The sequence below is a fragment of the Nesoenas mayeri genome, assembly GCF_963082525.1.
Source record: "Nesoenas mayeri genome assembly, chromosome: 13".
In the NCBI taxonomy this organism is placed as follows: domain Eukaryota; kingdom Metazoa; phylum Chordata; class Aves; order Columbiformes; family Columbidae; genus Nesoenas; species Nesoenas mayeri.
In genome coordinates, this window is record NC_137550.1 from 14,968,659 (window position 1) to 14,993,367 (window position 24,709).

Sequence of the window (24,709 nt, forward strand, 5' to 3'; positions counted from 1 at the left end):
CCGCCGCTACCGGGCTCGGCTGAGGCGGCCTCCGCCAGGCGCTGGCCGTGGCAGTCGGGGGTGCCGCCTCGGCTAATGGTGCCTTCGCGCCTTCAGGCTGGAAGATGAGGCTGCTGGCAGCCGGTCTTTTGCTTGTGGCACCTCTCTGTGCCGCTTTCTACCTGCCCGGCTTGGCGCCTGTCAGCTTCTGTGAGAAGGGGGAGGAGACCGAAGGCTGCAAGGTGAGAGCCTTCAGGGGAGGGCCCGACACAAGGGGTCCCCCCGAGCGGCGCAGGCGAGGCGGGGAACCGGGGGAACCGCCGTGTATCCCCGGATACACGCTGCGTGCCGGCCCCGGGCGGTCTCCCTCAGGCGGCAGCTTTCGCTTCGGCAAGCAAACCACCCATCCTTCGGGTGCACCCGCTGTGTTTTTAGGGTGAAAAACCTCCCCTTTTCCCGTTGACCTTTTCAGTCAGCGCCGGAAGGGTCTCTCCCCGGTGCTCCGTTCCTTGTTTTAGCGCCAGCGGTGCTGCGGGGGCGGCGCGGCAGAGGCGCGGCCCAGCCCGGGGCCTGTCAGGGGCTGCAACTCCGCTGTGGGACAGCGAGCTCCGAGCCGTGTAGCGGTTCCTGCCAGCTGCCCATGCGTTTCGTGTCGGCCGCACATCTGTTCCTCCCAGTCTGTATTCTCATGGTTTTTTCTCCCCCTGTCAATCCCTGTTTCAGTCACTGATCGAGCTCTTCGTGAACAGACTGGACTCGGTTGAATCGGTTCTGCCGTATGAGTACGATGCGTAAGTACATCACAGCAGCCCCGCAGAAGTGTTTGGAAAGCCTGTTTTCTGGTCTTAGCGCAGGGATGCAGCTCCTGGTACAGCACGTGTGTTTTGGGTGTAGGGGTGGAAGAGTAAATCCAGCATGAATGAAGTTCAAGAGGGCGGGAAGGATGAAGGTCATACCTGTGCCTCCTAACCATCCTCAGTTATTGAAAAATACAAGGCTGCTGGGTTTCTAGTGGGTGCGCTTTTTTTGAGCTGAGTACTGGATTTAGTGTTGGTTGTTTGCTATGTTTGAAAGTTCTTTCCCTTGGTCAAATATGAGAAGACAGGAGCTTTGTATTTCTTGTTGCTGGAAAATAAAAGGAATTGGAAGAAGGGTCATTGTTATTTTTCCTTTGTCTTTGTTTGGTTGTGTTTTGTTGTTTGAGTTTGTTCTTTTTTTTTGATTGTTGTCTGTGAAAACTATTACTTGTTTTGCAGATATTTATAGATATTTTGCAGATATTTATAGGTATGGATACACAGTATGACTTACTGTCTTGCTCTTGGGCTTACAGAATAGAGTAACTTGCTGGTGTTGTAGATCTTAGTGTAGTGAAACAGTAGCAGCAAGAGCAGTGACAAGCTTAAGAAGTGCACAGTGTCTCTATTTGCATTAAACTTTATGGAAGCCAGTTAATTTAGGAGTGCTTATTGAGGAAAAGTACTTATTTGTTAAGGATAACCTACCCTATAACCTACTGCAACCCTGTTTAACGAAGATCCAGAATGGCTATGTTCTCTTTCCCATATTCAACTGTTTCAGACTCTGTATAGTTGAAAAGAATTGGTAAATGACATTTGGTAGTGTGACACATTTAATATTAAAAGCACTTCCCTTCTTTGAAGCATGTTACACATGAAATACTATTTGTAAGGACTCCTTAAAGGAAGGAGTGTAGTTACTTTACTGAAACTTTTGCAAGAAAGACGGACAGTCTGTAGTAGACTTTTTTTTTCCTTAATATGAAATGTTCTATTGTTTTAAATTGCCATTTGAAAAGAGTTCTTGGACTAAACATCATTCATTGTGTTAAAGATACTTTAGCTCTAATATATCTTGGTTGAAATGGATATCAAAATACCACTATTTCTATATAGTATATGCCAAATTTATTTGCAAAGGCACTCACAATTCTTATTAACACTGGCTGATCCACCAAAAAGAAGCATGAAAGCTGCCATATTAAGGACATAACTTAAGAAATTGTGTTAGCCTGATATTTACATTTATATGTCAATTAAAAATTAAAGCTAATATTTTCCACTTTTTTTCCAGTTTTGACTTCTGTCAAGATACGGAAGAGAAAAGACCATCAGAAAATCTTGGACAAGTGCTGTTTGGGGAAAGAATAGCATCATCTCCGTATAAGGTTATTTTGTCCCTTGAAGTTGATCCTGTGTAAATATGATAGCTGTCTTTCTGATGGCTGTAATCCATAGACATAGCTGCAGATTTCATGATTGTGTGGTTATCTTTTTTTAATATAAACTTTATACTGTTTATATAATAAAAACAACCCCTCACCATCATAAAGACATCTTAGGGTGGCTAATTAAAGTTGGGAAGCTGAGCCAGTAATAATTTGTCTTTCTTGTTTGTCTGTATTAGAGAGAAATCCAGAAACTGTATCTTAAAGGTGTGTAGAGTGTTAGATGATATGAAATCATTAGTTAAATGTAATATTGGAGGCTGTAAACTAGTGGTTCAGGAACTGTTTCATATACTTGGTTGTACTGTTGGACAATTTCTGGATTGGGAAAGAGAGGCCAAGTTGGAGCTCACTTCCAACTTTTCCCTGCTTGTACACACTTTAACATCTGTTGTCTAAAATGAAATTTTTCATTGTTGATGCATGTCACTGGGAATCTTCTGTAAAATAAATGTATGGAATTATTTTGTAGATTAGGTATGTAATATTTTTCTGTCTTGTTCCCTGCATTAGCAATGATCAAACGTAAAGGCTCTAAAATGCTGTCCAGTCAACTTGGGGAAATTATTGGCGGTGAGGGATGTATAGTCAGACACTGGCTCCTAATGCTTGAAAGGTGTATGCTGTTCAAGTGGAGCTTCCAGACTGGGATTTGCTGGTGAAACTGAAAACTGGGCTCTGTGTGTGAGGGTTGCTAGATAATCCAAAATCCTGTGAGAAAAAGAGGGAGCAGAGTTTGAGTCTGCTGCTGCTCAGTGTACAGGGACTTAGTCACATCTTTTCACAGGACTGTGAAGGAGGTGATGCCTCCTCCCTTGGGTAAACTTCTAGAAGTCTCTCTGACTCTCTGAGCTAATGTATACGAATGCTGGCTACAACAAGATTTGAAATATGTAGCATGATGGTTCATTTGGACTGGATAGCCATTGAGTAGATTAAGTATTATAACAATTACTTGTGTGAAATGGCTGTACATTACAGTGATTAAAAAATACTATTGTTATTTAGCACTTCAGCGTTGATAAGGTTACTATTTTCAGTCATGTTTTAGGTATGTTGACTCACTAACGGGTAAACCCCAACTGGGTTAGAAAAGAAGTTCAGTATACAAATGTGAGCATGTTTGTGTTAGGTGGTGTCCACACTTGAAGTGTGGATGCTGTGCAACTTGTGTTTTTGGCAGCCTTGTCTCATAACTTAGCCATGATGGGGAAATGCAGCTAATGTTACATGAAACATTTGAAAAGGGTGTAGTTAAATTCTGGTTTAGCAGATGATGAGATTGCTTTTTTCTTTTACCAGTTTGTTTTATTTTGGCAACACCTTTTCTGCTAATTTTCAATCTGAAGGTCTATCTGGAGGTAGTTTATTTGGGCTACAGATTTTTAGCAATGTGAAAGGGGATTGTTGATGCTGGCTATACATCTGATATTTAAGTTAAAGCTGTATGGGAAATTCTGGCTGTAGAAAATTTGATAGCAAGGAGGTGAAAAATCTCAAAAAGGTCAGCTTTACATGAAAAAGGGACTCTACAAGATTTTTGAAGCAAAGCTGAAATGACTCTGTGTGTGTTTTTTTTAACAGTTCACTTTTAAAGAGCAACAAACATGCCAGAAGGTTTGTACAAGATCATATGACCCAGAAAACAGTGCTGATAAAAGCAAACTGGCTTTTTTGAAGAAAGGAATGCAGCTGAATTATCAGCATCACTGGTAAGATGAGATGTGTCCTTGAGGCTGGGATTTTTTTTGCTGGCTTTTTTACATTGTTATCTGTGTTCTAAGTGGTTGTCTTCTTCCTTCTATGTGATAGTTTTCATCTACGGTGCACCTTGTGAGCACTGTTGAAAACTGTGTGCATTATGTGAATGTTAAATGTCAATGTGAAGTAAAGTGCATCCATTTCTTAGGTTGTGTTCTTTGATTTCTGTTTAGGATTATCGATAACATGCCTGTAACCTGGTGCTATGATGTGGAAGATGGACAAAAATACTGTAATCCAGGATTTCCAATAGGATGTTTTGTTACTCCAGATGGTAGAGTTAAAGATGCTTGTGTTATAAATGTAAGTGGTGGAACTTTTAAAATTAGTATAACAGATGTAATTTCATTTACGGTTTTATTTTTAAGTTTTCCTGAGAAGGAACCTTTGTAAACATGGTTAATGTTCAAAATGTGGACATTGACAAATCTGTTGCTTCTGTATGCAGTTCTTACTGACACAGTTGTCTAAAAAAATATGTTCATATAGATCTTTTGGCCAATATAGATAAAACAACTGCATTGGTGTCTAAAAGCCTTAGAAAAGGGAGTTTTTGTTCTGAAATGTCATGTGTATTTATCCTCGTACCTTTTAATTCTTTGTCCATGGTGTATATGTGTGCAAGACCTTTTATCAATGTCAGATAGGAGCTTTCTAGTGAAGACCTAGAAATGGGTGCTGTGTTCTAATTGCAAAAGTTATGTCTAGCACAGTTTACAAGTTAAATGTGTCAGGATTTTCCCAGATGGCTGGAAGATAACTAACACAGCTGTGACAGGGGAAGAACTAAATTGATAACAATTTGAAATGCATCAATCATCCTAGAGAGTTCTATGGTGAATTAGTACAGTTAAAGACATTAGTGTTACAGTTTTATCTCTCCTGGGATGAGGGACCATGCTCTTCTCAGTGAGGAGAGAGCTTTCTGCTCTGCTGCATGACTTGCTGCTTGTATGCAGTGCAGTAAATTTACGTGTATTCAGCTGGTGCGATGCTTCTTGGAGGTGATGCCTTTGTCATGCATGTTCAGTTTACTTGGTCGACAGTCATCTTCCAACTCCTCAGGCTCCCTAAACCATTGAAAATGGTCTGTAAATTGAATAACCTATTCTAGCTAGGTGTTCAACTATATTTGTATGTGAGGTTTTTTTTTTTTAATTATTATTTTAAATTGATGCTGCTGTCTGTTGAGTTGGGAGCTGTCTGGTACACAGAAATGGTTGCAGCAAAATCAGCAACTTGGATGAAAAGTTGATTGTTTATTTTTGGGGAGGGTGGAGCTTCATACATAGGCAGCAGTGGTTGGATTTCCTAATGAGTGCTTATGGGGCTTGTACTGTGTATCCATGAAGTGCTCTGCAAATCACATGTGCTAGCTGTGCTGTGGATGCTCTGCCAGTGTATCTGCTATACCCAGTGTCAATTTTAGTCCGTAGATTCTAAATGGGATGAGAATGTTGCATGGTATAGTGCTAGAGGGGTGATTGTTACATGAGCAAGTTAAAAAGTAGCCCCAAGGATATGAGTGTAATCTCTGGGCTGAGTTGCGGAATGTCATCCTCTTTTAGGAGTATACCCAAATGCCTATCCCAGCAGACATAATTATCTCTTCAAAAATGGGGCCTGGAAAGGGGTTGTTATAATGCAGTGGCACAGCTAGAGTTCATCCTCGTATTTATGCAGCTGATGAGCTACGTTATCGCATCAACTGCTACTTTGGAAATGGAGGAAACGAGTATCTAAAGATGAGGTTATAGTATGGCACAGGTATGGTTCTGGTCTTCTCCTGATGGGAATCTTGATCACAGTGAAAGAAGAGGAATCCAGATAAATTTAATGCAAGATACCTTCATATTTTCCAGTGAGGGGGCAGGGTACAGAAGTTGTATGGCAATTGAAATACACATGGTGAATAAAGGTGTTTGTTTTTTTTTCCTTGGAAACCCAACTAGCAGTCTGTCATCCTGCTCCCCTAAATAAAACTAAAGTTTTTTAAACAATGACAGTGTTGAGGAGAACAGAAAATCCAAGTCCACTTTTATTTGACTCTGGTATCATCTGAGCTTTATGTAGTTCTTCGTAATTCTGAATTCTGAAAGGACAGGGATGACAAATCAGAATAGCTACTGAAGGTGAAGGTAGTTTTTTGAAACAGAACTTGGTTTGTAAGCTTTGGTAGCTGGAGTGTCTACCAGGAAGAGTGTGGGGTGAAGATAAATGATGAATTTGGATTACTTGTACATTGAATAAATACATCTTTGAACTTGTTTTGGCAGCTTTTTGTTGCAAATGCAAAAATGGTGTCAAATACATTTAAATTTTACTAGTAACACAAATGTGATACTTTATTATGTGGGTTTGTATTTCTGTAATACGACAGAATATATAGAAAATATATAAATATTTTATGCAGGTATATTAAAAAGAGTGAATGTTCACGTATTTCCCCTTCTTTCTTGCTCCTTCATTGGACAGTAGTCTCATTATAAGTTCTTGGCTGCTTGCGCCCCCTCCTGTTGGAGAGGTTTATCAATCTCTTGATGATATTTTGTAGTCAGAGTTTAACAAGAAGAACACTTTCTACCTCTTCAACCACGTTGACATAACAATCATGTACCATAGTGGGAAGGATGAAAACTGGCCGGGTGCGAGACTGGTGATGGCAAGGCTGAGACCACAAAGGTAACTGTCCATTAAGGCAGCAAATTCTAGTACTAGGGAGTCCTGACAGTAGTTGCAAACTAGAAATGATACCTGTTGTCAGTAAGTTATGAGGGATGAGTTATTCTGAATTCTGATGACGCTTTTAGTATAGTGGTTCAAAGCTGGAACTAGCATTACAATGAGTAGTTCCACAAATGTAGATGTCATTTAACTTTGCTTTAGAAAGGTGCCCCAAAGTTTCTCCTGATGGAAAAACTGCTTATGCAGACTCTCAGAACCTGACGCAAACAATAAAAGCTTGCTCATGTGTTTATTGATGTGCCTCTGGGTGCGCATTACCTTATTTCAAAAGACATGTGTTCAGATGCACTGAGAAGCATCCTTTAACTGAGTGACAGTTTCCCATGTCATCTCTATTATTGTTGCTGTATTGCCTCCCAAATCTGCTTTGCATGAAGGTACAGTATTTTTACTGGTGTACTTTTCCCTGTGTTAGTTTGGATACTGAGGTGTAGGCAAAATATCAACTTAATACTGGTATTCAGAACAGCAGAAGACAGCAACTGATTTTCTAAAACTAACTTATTTTCTTAAACAGTGACTTCTTAATTTCTGTATTTCTGTTGACCAGGGAGGAGATGCAACAATTCAGAGGTCAGAAACAGACAGAAGGGATTACTATGGCCTCTTGTCAGTCTGTTCATGCACAGTTCATACTTACCTATATTGAAAAGCACAGTCTGTTTTTAGAATTTCAAAGATGCTTCTTTATTTTTTAGCTAAACTCTTCCCTATTTTCTACAGAGATTAAGTACATTCTTAAATTACACTACCAGTTTCTCAAGTCATACAGACATGTATGATACAACATGACTTGGGTATACTTACTTTTTCTGTTGCCATGGTGTAGTGTATTTTTAGTGAGTTATACTTGCTGTGCAGATTTATTCCTTCCATTTACCTCTGCTCTGATATGGTGGCAAGAAGATTTTACCAGCCTTCTCCAATCTTTAAATTAACGCTTTCTCAGTTGCATCCTGACTGTTTGAAAAGTGAGAATTTATCTTTTCGCCAGTAATGCAGACCACAAGGGGGCATGGTTAGGTTACACATAACCTTAATTTTGTTGGTCTTTGACCTGATGTTTTCCTTGGTGCTTTGCTTCAACCTTGAAGCTCTCCTGAGAACTAGTGTTCAGTTCTGTTGCGGTTTTAAGGCTGTTACAGAAATTCTGAATACTTATGCCTAATTATATACATGATTTTATTTTTCTCATATTATCTCTAGCCACAAACATAAGTATTCATAAAAATATACCTTGAGATCTTCACACTTTGGTAGAACAGAACAGCAGGTTCTCAAAGAAGTTGAATAACTGGTACAAAGTAATATACACAGCTCTCTTTGTGGTGTGTTTTGTTTGTTTTTTATTAAATAACAAATTCATTTTACTTAGAAAAGAATTTGAGAAAATTCATCCCTTAGAGCTTGTGCAATTTTATTTAACTTTCTTTGTTTCCTCTTAGCTACAAACATACAGATGAGAACAACTTAAGTTGTGAAGGTCCACCTATGGAGATTCCTGGAGAATTCACCAACAAACTGAATTTGATCTATACTTACTCTGTGACATTTGAAGTAAGTATTGAATCTGTTACATGAATATGTAATTCTCCAAAAGAATGACATCAAAACAACTGGATAATTTGCTGATAGCCATAAGTGTATTTACGCAGTGTAAATTCCATATGGTCATGTGAAGCAGTTTCCCCAAGACCTATTACTTTTCCATTACTGTAGTTTGAGTGGCAATTGGAATCTATAAAGACCTTTGGTTTTTTGTCTTATTTTAATATTAATAGCTAGTAGACTGAATAAATGCAAGAGTTGTCTTCCTTGAGATATGCTTTATTTAGCCTGTTTGACTTAGGAGGAAATGAGAGTTTCTTGCGAGCCTTTACCACAATGTGGAGAGTGAGTCTCTCGGGGGGGTGAGATTAATTTGGTTCAAGCTCCTTCAAACCTTGGTACCAGTCTGTCCCAAAGCATGCTTATTGTTCTGGTGTAAGACACCGGTCTTGCAGGATTTGGCCTGAGACCACCAGTTAATTTTGTATAGGCAGTCAAGCAGCCGTCATACGCAAACAGCTTTTGTTCTACCAAGCGGAGTTTGAGTGAGCCTAGGACCTCATGGTGCCCGGCCCTGTATTGTGTTCCGCCTCCCTTGAGACACCTGCTCTTCCTTAGACCCTCGCGTTTCACTACGTGAATGAGCCTCCTGTGTGTTAACACCTGTGCTGAAATCTTGGTGATAAGTTGCAATTTAGAATTGCAATGGGAGCTTTGGCCGGTTATTCGCGTCGTGTGTCTGGCTGTTGGGCTGCCCGCGGGTGGGCGTGGCAGCGGCAGGTTCCGGCGCGTCCAGCAGGTGGCGCTCGGCGCGTCTCGGTCTCCCTGTGCTTCAAAACAGTCGGTTGTGTGTTCTCCCTTGGTCTTGGTTTGAAATACTGCCCGATACCTTTTATTTTTTTTACCAATGGTTTCAAAATAACTTTAAAAGGGGAGTATTTATCTGCGAGGAGTATTTTTAAATACTAGGGAAGTATTTTTAATATATTTATGTATAGGTAAAATAATTTTATATGTGTTTTAAGGAGTAAGGAAGCGATTGTCCCTTTGTACTGGGCACTAGTGGGGCCATACCTTGAATCCTGTGTTCAGTTTTGGGCCCCTCACTACAAGAAAGACATTGAGGTGCTGGAGAGAGTTCAGAGGAGGGTGATGAAGCTGGTGAGGGGTCTGGAGCACAAGTGTGATGAGGAGCAGCTGAGAGAACTGGGGCTGTTTAGCCTGGAGAACAGGAGGCTGAGGGGAGACCTTATCACTGTCTACAACTACCTGAAAGGAGGTTGTTGCATGGAGGGTGTTGGTCTCTTCTCCCAAGTAATAAGTGATAGAGCAAGAAGAAATGGCCTCCAGTTGTGGCAGGAGAGGTTTAGGTTTGATATTAGGAAAAAGTTCTTCCCAGAAAGGGCTGTCAGGCATTGGAACAGGCTGCCCAGGGCAGTGCTGCAGTCACCTTCCTGGAGGGGTTTAAAAGGCGTTTAGACGAGGTTCCTAGGGACATGGTTTAGTGCCAGAGTTAGGGTAGTTGTTGGACTTGATGATCTTGAGGGTCTCTTCCAACCAAAATGATTCCATGATTCCATAAATAGGAGAATATCAGTTTCACTAAGCCTGAATACATAAACCAGTAAAATGTGTAACTGTTTTATGGTCCTAATATGACAGCTGATTTCTGATGAGCAAAGTATTTGTGTATATGAAAAATATGCACCATCATGCCTCTAATGTTTAATACATAAGTGTACAAAAATTTAAGTATGTGGGCAGTTTAGCACTCAAGTAACAAACTTTAGAACCACACTTCTGAAACTCTCTCACAACTAGCTGTAAACTACTGATCAGCTGCTGATTAGGCCAATAAAGTGCAATTTATAGCGATTTCAGCCACCTTGTTTGTCTTATGTTTCTTGATCCAGAACATTGAGTCAGAACTTAAAAATTCTGGGCTGCAGAGATAGTCTAAATTTTGAGAATTAACTGCACAAACCTATCACGCAGTGAATAAATGAAGTTTTGCTGAACTTCATGCCAGCCAGGAGTCAGAATTTGATAGCAGGACAGCAAACGTACATCCCGTGAGACAAGCTGTAGAGGACAAGGCTTGTGGTCAGAATCGTCGCTTGTACAGCTGTTGTATGAAGTGTTTAGAGAAGGAGACAGAAAAGAATGGAAGCATCTTTCAAAGGTGAAAGTGCTGAATGATTTCTTAAATCCTTCACAGGCATATCTGGAAAAGAAAGTTGTCTGCCAGGAATCAGAGTGGAAAACAGTCTGTATCAGACATCATTATAGCAGGGAGCAAGGAAGCCTGTGCTAAATACATTAAAGATGATGAGAGAGAAAAATTCTAGGGGCAACTGCAAACATACTCATAAAGTATGTTTAACAAAATTAAAGTTTCAAGATCAGTGTGTTGTGCTGGGTGTAACTTGTGGTGATGTGGCGTGATTGGTTTTGAGTGTACACATGGGAGTTGCAGGCATCTACATACCAAATCATGGAAGGATGAAGCTTAGTGAAGCCTCAGTTGAAGGCAGAAGATGTGAATAGGAGATTTCAATAAACAAGATATTCTTTGAGAGGCTCAAGAGATACGAAGAATTAATGCAAGAGGAAGGTCTAACATCCAGGGTTGATACCAAGCTTAGATATTAATGCTGAATGGGGAAGGTTTGTGGAAGTTACTTTATGTACTTATTCCTTCTCAGAGACTACAATAAATTTGTACTTGTTTATATTAATTGCTATTTTTTTTTTTTATAGGAGAAGAATAGTATTAAGTGGGCTTCCAGATGGGACTATATTTTGGAGTCTATGCCACATACAAACATCCAGTGGTTTAGGTAAGATTTGCATTGATTCAGTGAATAACCTTGCAGGGGGAGCACAAAGATTTTGAATTTGTGCTTCTAGGGATATATAACTTCTGCTGTGATAGAAAGAAAGTCTGTTAGTTTTCAGGCAAGAAAACTTTGTTTTCATATGTGAAATAACTTTTATCAGTCTTCTACCTCTTGGGAGTAACTGTAGTATTGCATTTGTCCAAATGAATGCACCGTTAATGTCCAAAAGGCAGCTTCCATCATTTTAGTTTTGTCATCTCCATTCTGTAGAACTTCTGAGACATTGTTGCTCTGCAGTGTTCTTATTGTTAACTGTCTGGCTTTCTCTAATCGCCAAGTGAGAGGTACATAAGTGTACTGCATGGTTTGGGCTCAGCAGCTGCTTACAGTAAAAAGAAGGGCTTTTTTATGAGTAAAAGATGTATATGAAAAGCTCTTACTTATTTCCTTCTGTACCATGCAAATGATACCAAGTAAGTATATAATTTATGTTGAAATGTTAATGTTTTGCAGTGTAAAGTGTTTGAAAAGACTAATCTGATTAAATGTATGGTATGAATTGGAGTGCATGTCCTGAAACCTGAATAAATGGATTGAAAGCTTGACTTTTTCTTTATCTACAGTATAATGAATTCCCTTGTAATCGTTCTCTTCTTATCTGGCATGGTGGCTATGATCATTCTGAGGACTCTTCATAAAGACATTGCAAGATACAACCAGATTGACTCTTCTGTGAGTAAGATTTACAGCTCTTATGTGGGCACATTTTTGGTCTATCAATGATGATAGTTTTCAATTGCAATCTAAAGAGATGTATAACTATCAAGAATTTAATACATGGTAATAGATAAGTGTTCTGGCATTGGTTCACTCTCAAGATGTGGAAATTTCTCCTGAATCCTGTGGTTACATTATGAAGTCGATCTGGACACGTAGCTGGTGGTGACACTGACCTAAGCAGCCAGTGTGTTATTTATGGGATCTCCATCCTTGGAGATATTCAGAAGCCATCTGGACATTGTTCTGGGTCACCTGCTTTAGGTGGCCCTGCTTGAGCAGGGGGATTGGACAAGATGACCTCTAGTGGTCCCGTTCAGCATCAACCATTCAGTAATTCCGTGACTATGGCAACCTGGGATTACTTAAAATACCTTGGCAGCGCAGCCCTGTTTAAAGTCACATTATGTGGCCTTAGCACAGGACCTGCACTGTGTCTGTTGCACAGACATCTGTAGCACAGGAGCAAAGACTTTGCTACCCACTTTGGTCTATTTTTCTCTCTTAAAAATCCATTTTGCAGTCTGAACAACTAAGCTTGTGAAGAGAACAGTTATTTTTGTTGATAACTGTCTTCTCCTCTCTTCAAGAGATCAGGCTTAAAATGACTGCAGCCGGGTATTGTCCCCATTGCAATGATGCCACATTAGGAAGCTCAATTGCTGTAATTTTTCCAGTTTTGAGGTGGTGTTTCTTTATAGGAGTTTGTGGGATAGTTTGTCCAGAAAGGAGATTGTAATATTGCAGTTCTTGTGCAACACACTTCTGATCTCTAATTGCATTAGAACAAATTGGTGTGTGTATTTTTTTTTTTTTTAATTTTATTTTAATACAATTCTCCTGATGATCACTGTGTCGAGCTGAGCCTGGCTTGTCTGAATTAGCATAGAGACTGGAGCTTGTTGCCATCCAACTGAACCTACTGCGAGTTCTTTTGAAATATATACTCCTTAAAATAGCAAAGGGGCAGGTCCTTGTAGTGACTTGCTACCTTGGTGGAAAAAAATACAACTGATTGTGAGTTTAAAAGACTTGACCAGGTCACTGTGAGTGGAAGGCTGAGTAAAAATTACCCTTTCTCACTAGTAACAGTGGTATCTGCAAGCCAAAGATGAGAAATGATGTCAGATACTACAAAGGTTTGAATTTTCACTGTTGTTGCTGGTTATCTGGATAAAGAAATACTTTAAAATGCACAGAAATGTTTCATATAGGAACTAAAATATTTGAAAGTACTTTTATTCTTCTTTGTGTTTTTGATATTTAATATCTTTTGTTAATGCAAATCCAGAGAGTAATTAAAGTGGAAGAATTTTTCCACATCCTTTTAACTGATTGTTTTTGTGAAGCTTCTGTTTGATCTCTCAATTAAATTACGTTCAGTATGTTATACTGTGTTATCTTTATTAGTTGGTCATTCTTAATGCGATAAAGAGCAAGATTTGTAGAAGCTTGATTAGTTTTCATGGCTAACAGTAGAGATAGGTATGGATTTAAAAAAATTACACTTTATTTTCTCACCAGTTCTAAGAGTCTTAAAGATCTGTTGCAGTTCAAGGAGCTGATTTTAAAAAGTTGTGAAGTAATTGTTCAAAAGAGAACCTGGGCTGAGGAAGCTGCAGTGAAACAAATTAGTATCTCACAGTTCAGAAATGCTGGTGATTCTACCTGCAAAGAGATAGATGCACAAACCAGTGATCGTGGTCTTAGTATGTTCATTTAACATTCAGCTAATGCCAACTGGCCTTCACTGTGATGTAGATTGAGTGAGACATAGATTAATGAAGTGTTTAGAAATCATTAGATTACTTTTAGGGTCTTGTGGCTAAGAGAAGATTCCTGAAATGAATTTAAGGCAATTCAAGTCAATAGCTTTTCAACAGTGAGAGGCAGAACTCCTATCCTCTCTTTTTAAATCACTTTAATCTGTCTTAAGATGCTGTATATCACTCACTGATTTGGTCTGTAATCTTTGTTACCCTGTTTCTTGTGTGCTGTAATTCTAGTGGTAAGCAGTCCATTCAACTAAACTCAGTACTCCTAGGTGGAATGAAACCTGTAGCTTTTAACCTGGTGAGGAAGAGTGTGGTCTTCTTGAGCCATTGGTTATTTGTGGTCTGGCGTGGTTTTGTTTGTTTGTTTTTATGAGGTGTTTGTTTTGAGTGACTTTACTGAAAAGTTTTATTCTTCAGCAGTGGTTCCTTAGAGCCGCTGGACTGAGGGTCCCCCCACCCAGTGCCATCCATCCATCCATCCATCCATCCATCCCTGACAGTGGGACAAAGAGTGTTGGTGTTTGCCCCCAGTGACTCTAGGGAGCAGATGTTCTTCCAGGGTACAGGGACCATTTCATTCTCTTCCAATGTTGTCATTGAGAATGATATGCTTTGTAATGGAAGCAAAAAGAAAGATGAATGCTTGAACTAGATTGAAATGCTGTAATCCAAGTTAAATTAAATGGAATGCTTTGTTTTAGTTTTAAATTTAGAATGATGTTATATGGTGTGGCTAATTACATTTCATTTTTACTTTTTCTTGCTTTAAGAGATGAGGGTTTTCTTGATAAATTCTGCCTTTTTCTTTTCACTGAACCATTAGGGGGTTATAAAATCAATGAATGATGAATCAAATGCAATTAGTGTGCCTTTGGATCTAAACTGGAAGTTAATCAAACTTTAAATATGTATTTTTCATCTTGTTTGTGTTAATTCACTCTGCATTATGCATCTTTGCTAAAGACCTTGTTGATTTTATACAGGAAGATGCCCAAGAGGAATTTGGCTGGAAGCTGGTTCATGGAGATGTGTTTAGGCCTCCAAGGAAAGGAATGTTACTGTCTGTCTTTCTGGGCCAAGGAACGCAGATTTTCATTATGACATTTATTACTTTATGTAAGTAACTTCACTAAGGTGATGCGTTTGTAGTGTCATACTGTAAGAAAGATACAATTTTATTAAACAAATGATAGAGGCTTGCTTTTGGAAACAAAGTCCTTCCTTTAGTAAAATGAAATACTAATACCGTTTCATCATGATAATCTGGATTACTTCAGTAATGCTGTTGTAAGTGGTGTCATTCAAAATATTGTGGTATCTGGGCTAATTCAGATTCTTCGTGATTGCAGAAACTGAGCTTCCTGGTTACAAGTTTCTTTTTGAAAAACAAAAACAGTTTGTCATGGTGTAAATTATCCAAAGATCCAGTAATGCAAGTTCAAAGACATGTAATCAAAGCTTTAATGTTCTCAGAACACTTTCTATCTAATACATTTGACACAACAGCCTGCAGCCACGCAGAAATAAGAGCAAGAATGTGTGCCAATGAAATAATACTGACACAACATTGAGATAATGAGAGCCTACCATAGCTATATATGCATGTGATGATGTAGACTCTCACAAGTTGGTGTTTATATGTCACCTATAAATTATATCACCATTTACTTTCTTACTCTCTAGTAGAACTGGAAAGTATACTGATAATTGTTACAAAAGAAAAATTCTTGAAATCCTGATTTCCAGGTTTTATTCAGATTTTTTTTGTCTTTCATAGAGGAGCTGCCTTTTTTTCTATTGATTACATGATGCTATAAGATAAATAGAATTTTCTTGATGGGCTTGTCTTTCAGTGTTGGTCACAATTCTTTGTATCTTGCTTGACTGTAGTAGTTTCCTGTGCAACCAGTGTAGTATAGAAAGAAAGTGAGGGGAGGAAAAAACATCCTTTCTCTGTTTAAAAACAAAACTTCCCTCTGGAGATCACTGACAACTCCTGAGAGTATCTCTGGCTTGGCCTCTACAATTGGTTCAGACACAGGCAGCTTTGAGTAAATGTGACTTATAAGATAGTCTGTCTTCGCACTTATTTCTACCTTAAAAAATCAAAACCACCCCCCACCCCCCTTGGTAAAATAAAACCAAAACCAACCAAAAATCCCCAAACTCCCAAAACAAACCCTAAAAAAAATCCCCAATAAATCCTCATCCTCCCCCCAACAAAAAAACCACCTTAGCTCTGTCAAAGGTTTTTGTGTTTTATTTTTCAGTCTTCTGGCTACAAGAAACTATTTAAAAGATGGGGTAGAAATAATGCTTTTATTATGAATTAAACAGTGTCATTTGGAGTATGGTCATGTGATGGGAACATATGATAGGTTATGCACATGGCCTTCATTTAAATATCTGGTAGTGAAAGAAAACAGTGTGATATGTGTTACAGGGAAATTTTGGCATGTATCCACAGGTGACTAAATCTTGTTGTCTCTTTAGTCCTAGCTTGCCTTGGTTTTCTTTCTCCTGCCAACCGTGGTGCTTTGATGACCTGTGCAGTTGTATTGTGGGTCTTACTGGGAACTCCAGCTGGTTATGTGTCTGCTAGAATGTACAAGAGTAAGTACATGTGTTTGGTTGATATGACACAGCAGGTTAAATTCATAATTGCTGGGCTTAATATAAGTGTTGGACTGGAGCTGGTGTCTCACACAACACATATGCTTCTTGCTGCCATACTGCAAAATAATTGGAAGAAGTTCTGAACTTGAAATTGTTTTTACTTTTTCCCTCAGCATTTAGGGGCGAGAAGTGGAAGACAAATGTTTTGCTTACAGCTCTGCTTTGCCCTGGGTTAGTATCGTTTCCCCTCATTCTTTCCTTTATTTTTAAGTATAAATGAATCTATGGCAGGAAGGAGTGGCGCAAAAAGCTGATTTGTTATGATGCTTGTTTGTGTGGTTATTTTCTTTATTGTTCTCCAAAGTGCTGTTCCTTTTGTATGTGGCCTATCTGTGAATATAATGAAAACTGAATTCTGAGGAGCTGGAGCCCAGTACTCTAGAACAGTTTTATTAGCATCTCCGTTTGTAATCAGCTATGGGGCAAGAGGAATGACGGGACTCTCTTGCATGGTAGTGTCACAGCCTTTGAGAATCACCACACCAGAACGTTAGGAATAGTGATGGGGAAATTCTAGTTTGGTACCACAGTACTTGGTGTGGTCCAGGTAATCATGTTTTAACTGGTAATGGCTGCGGTCACTTCGTTGCAAGTAGGTGGTTTTGGGGCAACTTTGGAGTGTCTGTAGTGTGCTTCTGTAAATAGGGAGAAACTGCGCTTTAGGGAGAATCTCTATTACCTTTTAGTATCAGTGTTTTATTGTAACTATGCTACTGAAAAAGATACAAGAACTTATTACTTTTTAAAGTAAATAGTTATATGCTGTTATACCATAGAGTAGAAGTTAAGTGTGCTTCTGGGTGAGAATAATGCGGAGATCCTCTTAAACTGGTTATAATCATCTTATATAAATGTAGGTAGTGTCCATTTTTGGATATGGCTCCAGTGAGTGTCATACTGTGCCCAATACTGTTGTGCCTGGGAGGAGTGATAGCTCTCCTCCCTTTCGTTTTCTTGTAGCTCTCAAGACATCTCATGAGAATTAGATCAGTGAAGAAAGGGAGCAGAGACTAATTTCTTCTGCAAGTTTTCCATATTTCTTAGTTGCAACTTCGGGTACATGAAGCTATCCCTTGACAAATGTCCTTGGCAAAAGTTGAGGAAAAGGTTATAAATAATTTCCTAAGGTATTTCTTCCCTCCAAAAAAGCCAAGAATGAATAAAACATGACTTGGTTTTGAGTATAGTAGAATTTCATCAAATGAAGTGTAATGCATTCGATAACTACCGAGTGTAGTATTTCTATGAGGGAATCTTATTTCTAAACAAAATGTGCATCAGTCTCCCTGCTGTCATTTAGATATTATCTTGAGAGAGAAGAAAATATTTATTGGTGGAAGAAATATCATGCTGATCATTTAAACTCCCAAATAAATTAAGTTTCACAGAGGAAGTAAAATGATTTGGGATGGTAAAATAGGAACAGATGTCTTGATTATGCTATGCTAGTTCAGTGAATTTGCATAATATCATAAACAGCCTAAGGCCATATAGTCTCAGTAGACTGATGGGAGTTCGTATTTGCAGGGGTTTTTTTTCTAACTTTGGAGGGGGTAAGTGGGGTCTGTATTACGAGTTTGAGCAGATGATGAAGATTAGCAAGACTTCTAAAATGGATTTGATTTTTAGTTTTTGTTCAACAAGATGGTTACACCAGAGGTTGCTTGGTTGTGCTTATTTAACAAGTCTATTCCCCCAAACAGCTTTGGTAAGTGTAAGGCCTCTCCTAGGGAAAAAGGAGCCTGCCTAGTGCTCTGATCCTTCCTTCTTCCTTTTTAGATTAAATACAGTGGAGGATGCATATTTGCTTTAGGGCAGTGTGAATTCTGCCTCAGGACCACTTTTTAAACGAAACCCAGATAATGGTGCACATTGCAGGGGCCCTTCCTGAGGATGAGTTTTCTGTGATACATCTCTGAATCCATGAATAATGGCAATTCAAGCAGGTTTTTTTTATGAGGTTCCTTTGCAGTACTTTTTGCCTTGTTTTCAGAATGAGATGTTAGAAATCTTCATTGTGTATCTTGGAGTTTTTTTCTGGTGTTTTCCCAGGATGTTTAGAAAATGAGGCAGATGCATTTAACTGGGGAGGGAAGAACAGGTCTGGAGACATGTCATGACTGATGCAGTCTTTATTTAAATTCTCCAAAGGTGCAGGCTACTTAACTGCGTAACTCCATGAGGTGTTAATACAAAGATTTTTGTTGTAGGGAAGAGCCCTGTTTAATCCACCCTTCTGTTACCTCATTGCGGTGACACACACTGTGGCAGGGTATACATTTGTTGTGAGTGATGTGCGGTTTCCTAAATATGAGATGTTACTCTCACTGTGTTTTTTCAGAGGGGATTTACTGATTGTAAAGGATCTATAAAGGTAATAATAGGAAAGGTGATTCACATAAGAGAGTGCAAACCCCGTCCTGGGGTGCATCAAACACAGCACAACGAGCTGGTCAAGAAGGGTGATTGTCCAACTGTATTCAGCATTGGTGTACCTTGTGTGCAGGTCTGGGCTCTACAATTTAAGAAGGATGTGAAGGTCCTTGACTGTGTCCAGAAGAGGGCAACAAAGCTGGTGACATGACTGGAAGGAACGTCCTAGGAGAAACAGCTGGGGATTTGGGACTTGGCTTGTTTGGAGAAGGGGAGGCCGAGGGGCGATCCTCATGGCTCCCTCCAGCTTCTCGAGGAGGGGATGTGCTAAGCTCTTCTCCCTGGGATCCAGTGATGTGACACATGGGAATGGCTCAAAGCTGTGCCCAGGGAAGGTTTAGACTGGACATTACGATGCATTTCTTTACTGAAAGGGTGGTCGAACACTGGAATGGGCTTCCTATAGAGGTGGTCAGTGCCCCACGCCTGTTAGTGCTTAACAGGTGTTTGGCCAATGCTTAATAATGTGCTTTAACTTTTGGTCAGCCCTGAACTGGTCAGGCAGTTGGACTAAATGAGTGTTGTAGGTCCTTTCCAACTGAGATAGTCTATTCTTTATTTTATCTTTTAGTACTTTGTATAGATTTTTACAGTGGTATATTTCTGTTACTTTTTGGTTTTATGTGCAGAGTCTTTGTTTAAATAGTGGCTTTACCACTGGAACCATTGGATGTTGCAAGCATTTTTATGTTAACTGCACTATTGCAGAAAGTAACTGGAACTGTTAGGGAATGAAAGATTGCAAGAAGCTATGTTTTTTTCTCATGCAGACTTTTGACTGGTTTGTGTGTTGTTGGTTGTGTGGTGTTGTTTTGGTGGTTGTTTCTGTTGGTTTGGTTGCTTTAGTTTGTGTGTGTGTGGCGGGGGGGGGGTGGTTGGTTGGTTTGTTTGTTTTAATACTAACTGGCATTTATTCTTTCCTGAATATTTTAATACCTTTTATGATTTTTTCTTTTCAGGATTGTTTTTGCTGATTTCTTCATTATGAATCTCATTCTGTGGGTGAAAGGATCCTCAGCTGCCATCCCTTTTGGCACTTTGGTTGCTATCCTAGCTATGTGGTTTGGAATTTCAGTCCCGCTAACCTTTGTTGGTGCATATTTTGGCTTCAAAGAGAAGGTATGGCTCTGTGAATACAGATCAGAAATACATCTGTCCTCCGTAGTTGAGCCACTGAATCCCTAAGCATACAAGAGCTGATTGGATTGAAACCTCTATGGCCCTATGATTGTAAAGTGATGTTTCACTTGGATTTTGAAACTGAGTATATGTTTGTAATGTCACGCTAAACTTTTTTGCCTGTGTACATTCACTAGAATCAGAATTTAATAGTGCTCTTGGAGGTCTTCCTTGCCTTTTCTACTTCAGTAATATGTCAGCACTTTCATTTTTGAAGTAGCATTTCAGAAGTGCTTCAGTTTGTACTTCACTGGTTTGAGATAGTGCCAGACAACTAAGAAAAAGGTTGTGGTGTTTTGTTGTGGTTTTGTTTTTTTTAATGACTGAACAGATTCTTTCCTTCATGCTCTGACTTGCTTACTCGCCAATAGTTGGAATGTTTAAGGTGTATGTGTTTTTTTTCCTAATGATAAATATCAAGTTTGTAGCTTTTTGGTTTAGTAACTTGTGATGGTTTCTGAATGAAAATAATGTTATGTTTACTGAATTTTTAGATGCCAATGTTAAGGAAAAGCAGTAATCTTATTTACGATGTAACAACTTGTATTTTAATTATATTGATTTCTTTTGTAGCCTATTGAACATCCAGTTCGTACAAACCAGATTCCTCGCCAAATTCCAGAACAGTCGTTTTTCACAAAGCCATTGCCTGGTATCATAATGGGTGGTATCTTGCCATTTGGCTGTATTTTTATTCAACTTTTTTTCATTCTGAATAGCATTTGGTGAGTATCACTCTTGTTCTAGTTATGCTGGTTTGATAATGAACACACAGCAAGTTTGAACATCCCAAACCAATTAATATAAGAAATAAACCAATTTAATTTGTTTGTCTAATCTTCTGGCAGACTTTTGTCTGCATATGTATTCCTGTGCTTAGAACTTATACAATTTTTTCATATTGACAACTGCAAAGTGTGAAATTAGAGTCCTGTTGCCTTGTTTTATCTTTCTGGCTCTGAACAGCACAAACATGGTTTAATGCTGTTGTGGTTAGGTGGACCCTAATCTGGTGTGTAACTATATTATGATATAGGAAACTAATATGATCAGCTATTAAATCAGAATCAGCTCATGATCTTGGGATTCGATGTTCTGCAAAACAAAGATTCCAGTCCCTGTGAAACATTGACACCACTCCTAAATCTTGTCAAAATCTAATCAAGCAGGTGCATGGAAAATTAAACCAGTGCAGTCTTTCCTAACTTTCACAATGTAAATACAAAATGTTTAATATATTGTTGTTTAGTTGAAAATATTAACCTGAAGGTGCCAAGTTTTAAGATGTCCTCTGTTTATGTTAAGATTTCTTACAGAATGGTTTTAAAATCAGTTCTTAAACACAAATGTATGTTAGCCTTTTATGTTAGTCCTCAACAAAAGTAGAAACTGTGTAATATAGCTGTGCTGGAAAATGCATTCAGCTGACAAACAGGGTACACTCTGGCTTTTTGGAGTTGGAATTACTGAATTCCCAAATTGTTGCTTGTTATTTCTCCTACAGAAGGGAAGAATGGAGGGAACATGCACCTTCCACTCCCTCTGTCAAATCTTGCACTGCAGTAATTGTCATCGTCACTCAATAGAGTTGATTTAGTTACTTCCCTTAGCTGAAAGACACCAGATTAAAAGTAAACAAGCATGTTTCCCTTGAGTTTATTTCTGTGAGTGTTTTTGTGTTTAGTTTGCCCTTGGCTGGGAGTCAGACTTTGGGGATAGTCTGGAAGTGGAGGAGTGTCTGGTTGGGTTCAGTGAGGAGGTGCAGAGACACCTGGAAAGCTGAGCTACTTGAGGAGGAACAAGTGGGTCTTGTAACTAGGGAAGAGTACAGGTGATGCAAGAGTCAGGGAAGTGAAAAGTCCTCTCAGAGACCAGAGGTGATAAACATCTCTGGTGGAAACTGTCCATAACTGTCTCTATGAGAGTTTATAGATGGTAATTGCAGGGGAAGTGTAACTGAAGCCTTTGAGTGTTGCTCTGTAAAGCAGTGGTTGTATTACTGCTAGTTTAAATGAACATATATTTACAAAGTACATTCAGGTAAAGAAAAACTTTTATGAATCAGCTAATAGCAGTATAGACAAAGTTACCCCAGTGGTGTGTGTGTTTGGTTTTAGGGTTTTTTTAGCTTAGCATCTGGCAATGTAACACTGTAAATTTCCTCAGACCTTTAACCAAAAATGAGACTCGTGCTTTTTTTATTTTAGGTCTCATCAGATGTACTACATGTTTGGATTCCTGTTCCTAGTTTTTATAATTCTTCTAATTACGTGTTCTGAGGCTACAGTTTTGCTGTGCTACTTCCATCTGTGTGCAGAGGTAACAAGTACAGTTTTGATGTAGATACTACTTTTAGCTGGGAGCTGTTAGAAAGAGTTCAGGTATTCACAGATACTGCCATGTGCTGGACGCTGTGAATGGATTGTATTGTCAGCCTTTGACATGTCTAACTATTCTGAAATGGGTGTCTTGCTTCAAAATTCACTGTTCGCAGCAGATAAGCAAAAATAAACAGCCTTGATCTTTAATATTTTAATGTTTGCCATGGAAGCAATACAGCTGACTTTGAGAAAGGGGAAAAAAGTAGCTATGTGCGATGTTGGATTTTTTTTTTTTTTAGATAAATTTTGAAGAATTCAATGTATTTCATAAGACAAAGTTATTTTTAACCAGTTTATTTATATTCTATTTTCTACGTGATGTCTCTTAGTGAATGGTTGTTTCTTTCAGGATTATCACTGGTGGTGGAGATCGTTCTTGACGAGCAGCTTTACAGCAGTTTATCTCTTTATCTATGCAGTTCATTACTTCTTCTCTAAACTCCAGATAACAGGAACCGCTAGCACCATTTTATACTTTGGTTACACAATGATCATGGTCTTGATTTTTTTCCTTTTCACGGGTAAGTAAAGTGCTCAAACTAAAATGAATGGGGGGGTTCTGTTTTTTAAATGAGAAACATTAGGTGAAGTTTAAATTATCTGAAATATTTAATATAATTCATGACTCTCTAGACAGTGTTACTTCTCTGGTTTGTGACAAGACACGTAAGATATTTTTCAAGTTATTTTTTCGAACTTGAAGCTACATTTATTTATAGTGTAATTAATTTTCCTTTATTGAATATTATATTAGCAGCGAGTTCAAACCATTATATTTTCAAAGTGCTGTTCTTGTTCACTTTGATATCAAGATTAACTTAATTCTAGAATTCACATTTGGTTCTAGAAGCTCTTTAGAGATATAGCACTCTGCATATGGAGAATAAAAGATGTTGACCCAGAATAAAAGTGACCTGGGTTTGTGCTGGGGAAAGAAGTGAATGCTGCCACTAGAGAACTCTGAACTGTTCGAGATGGTCTTACCTGCTCATTAAGCACCATTTCTTAGTGGCAGGAATGTACCTTAACAGGAGGAACCTATTTGAATACCTCTCTTCATTTTTAGTAGTCTGGCTTTTCTTGTGCGGACTAAGCGTCTTCTGTAGAATTACTCTAATGTTCATAATCACTTGACTCAAACTCTAATTTTGAGGTTCATTTGATGTGAAATCTGTGCCAGATTTACCATGTGTTAGATGAAATTAGAAGCTCTTTGAAGGGTACTGGCCCTTAAAAATAGCCGGGAGCATTTTGTATCCCTGTTCATCATACTGCTGCTGTTGTGTACGTGGTTTTAACACATGAGGTCGGATCTTTTCTGTATCACTGTGCTTAGTGTCATGATGTACTGCAGTGACAGAACTAGAGAAAATGCTAGTTCATATATAATGGGTTGTTCCATAAACCAACCTTTATATTCATTCCTAAGATTTGTAAGAGGGGATCTCTTTGTGGATGACGTGATGGTTCGAATTGTTACTTCTTAACATATTCTACCTCATTATTAAAACCTGCTGTAATTACTTTGGGTTTGCTTTATGCGGTGTATCGCTTGACTCCCGTGATGTGGTTAAAAAAGAGTGGCTAAAATAATTAATGAAAGTAAGTCTTAGCATCAGACTTCCAAGTTTATCAGTTTGGCAGTGAGAAGGACCTCTTTCATCTCTATTGCTTCTGATACTGGTTGAGCATGAGGCAAAATAGCATCGCTCATAGTAAAGCACAAAACTACTCTATGTGTTTGTACAGAGCAGGTACTCTGTAGAAATGATATTAAATAACATTAACAGGCACTTATTGTTAGATTTTTATTGCTGTTTGTTATTTAGACCTGTCTGTCTTCAAAAGAAAGTTTAAAAAGAAGTTTTAAAAAGAAGTGGGCAAAAAAAGGAGGATTTAATATTTTTAATTATTAGAAGGCAATCCTAGAAGTTGACATGCTGACAGTTAAAACCCTACTTCAACTCTGGCAAAACAGACAAGTTCCAGATATCCTCTGCTTTATATATATATATATATATATATATATATATATTTATATTTATATATATATATTTATATTTATATATATATATTTATATGTATATATTTATATATATATATATATATATTTATATATATATATAAATATATATATATATATGTATGTATATATATGAAAAAACTAATCAAACTATAGTGTGAAATGTTTTAATTACTTTTAAACTAAAGCAATATGTTAATGTGTGCCTGGGTTTTAGCATAGGTTAGTTGCTGTTCTGCCAATTTCAATTTCACTTACACGATGCAAATTGGTAGAATTAAAAATATCCCTTTCATATATAAGAAGATAATTGAAATTGTCATGGCAGCTGCTGAAATGGTATT

The 24,709-nt window shown here is 38.5% G+C and overlaps 1 protein-coding gene across 1 annotated transcript in view; it reads left to right on the forward strand.

The window, feature by feature from the left end:
• The window catches only part of LOC308045273 (transmembrane 9 superfamily member 2-like), a 30,370-nt gene continuing 5,661 nt past the window's right edge, over window positions 1–24,709 (forward strand). Inside the window, exons 1-16 of the mRNA XM_080352484.1 lie at window positions 1–221; window positions 703–770; window positions 2,074–2,167; window positions 3,812–3,939; window positions 4,162–4,291; window positions 6,543–6,670; window positions 8,179–8,290; window positions 11,042–11,121; window positions 11,745–11,853; window positions 14,657–14,789; window positions 16,167–16,286; window positions 16,463–16,520; window positions 19,742–19,901; window positions 20,535–20,686; window positions 22,169–22,280; window positions 22,692–22,863. Coding sequence (XP_080208610.1) covers window positions 105–221; window positions 703–770; window positions 2,074–2,167; window positions 3,812–3,939; window positions 4,162–4,291; window positions 6,543–6,670; window positions 8,179–8,290; window positions 11,042–11,121; window positions 11,745–11,853; window positions 14,657–14,789; window positions 16,167–16,286; window positions 16,463–16,520; window positions 19,742–19,901; window positions 20,535–20,686; window positions 22,169–22,280; window positions 22,692–22,863 — 1,873 coding nt within the window. The 5' untranslated portion in view covers window positions 1–104. The remainder of the gene's footprint in view (window positions 222–702; window positions 771–2,073; window positions 2,168–3,811; window positions 3,940–4,161; window positions 4,292–6,542; window positions 6,671–8,178; window positions 8,291–11,041; window positions 11,122–11,744; window positions 11,854–14,656; window positions 14,790–16,166; window positions 16,287–16,462; window positions 16,521–19,741; window positions 19,902–20,534; window positions 20,687–22,168; window positions 22,281–22,691; window positions 22,864–24,709) is intronic.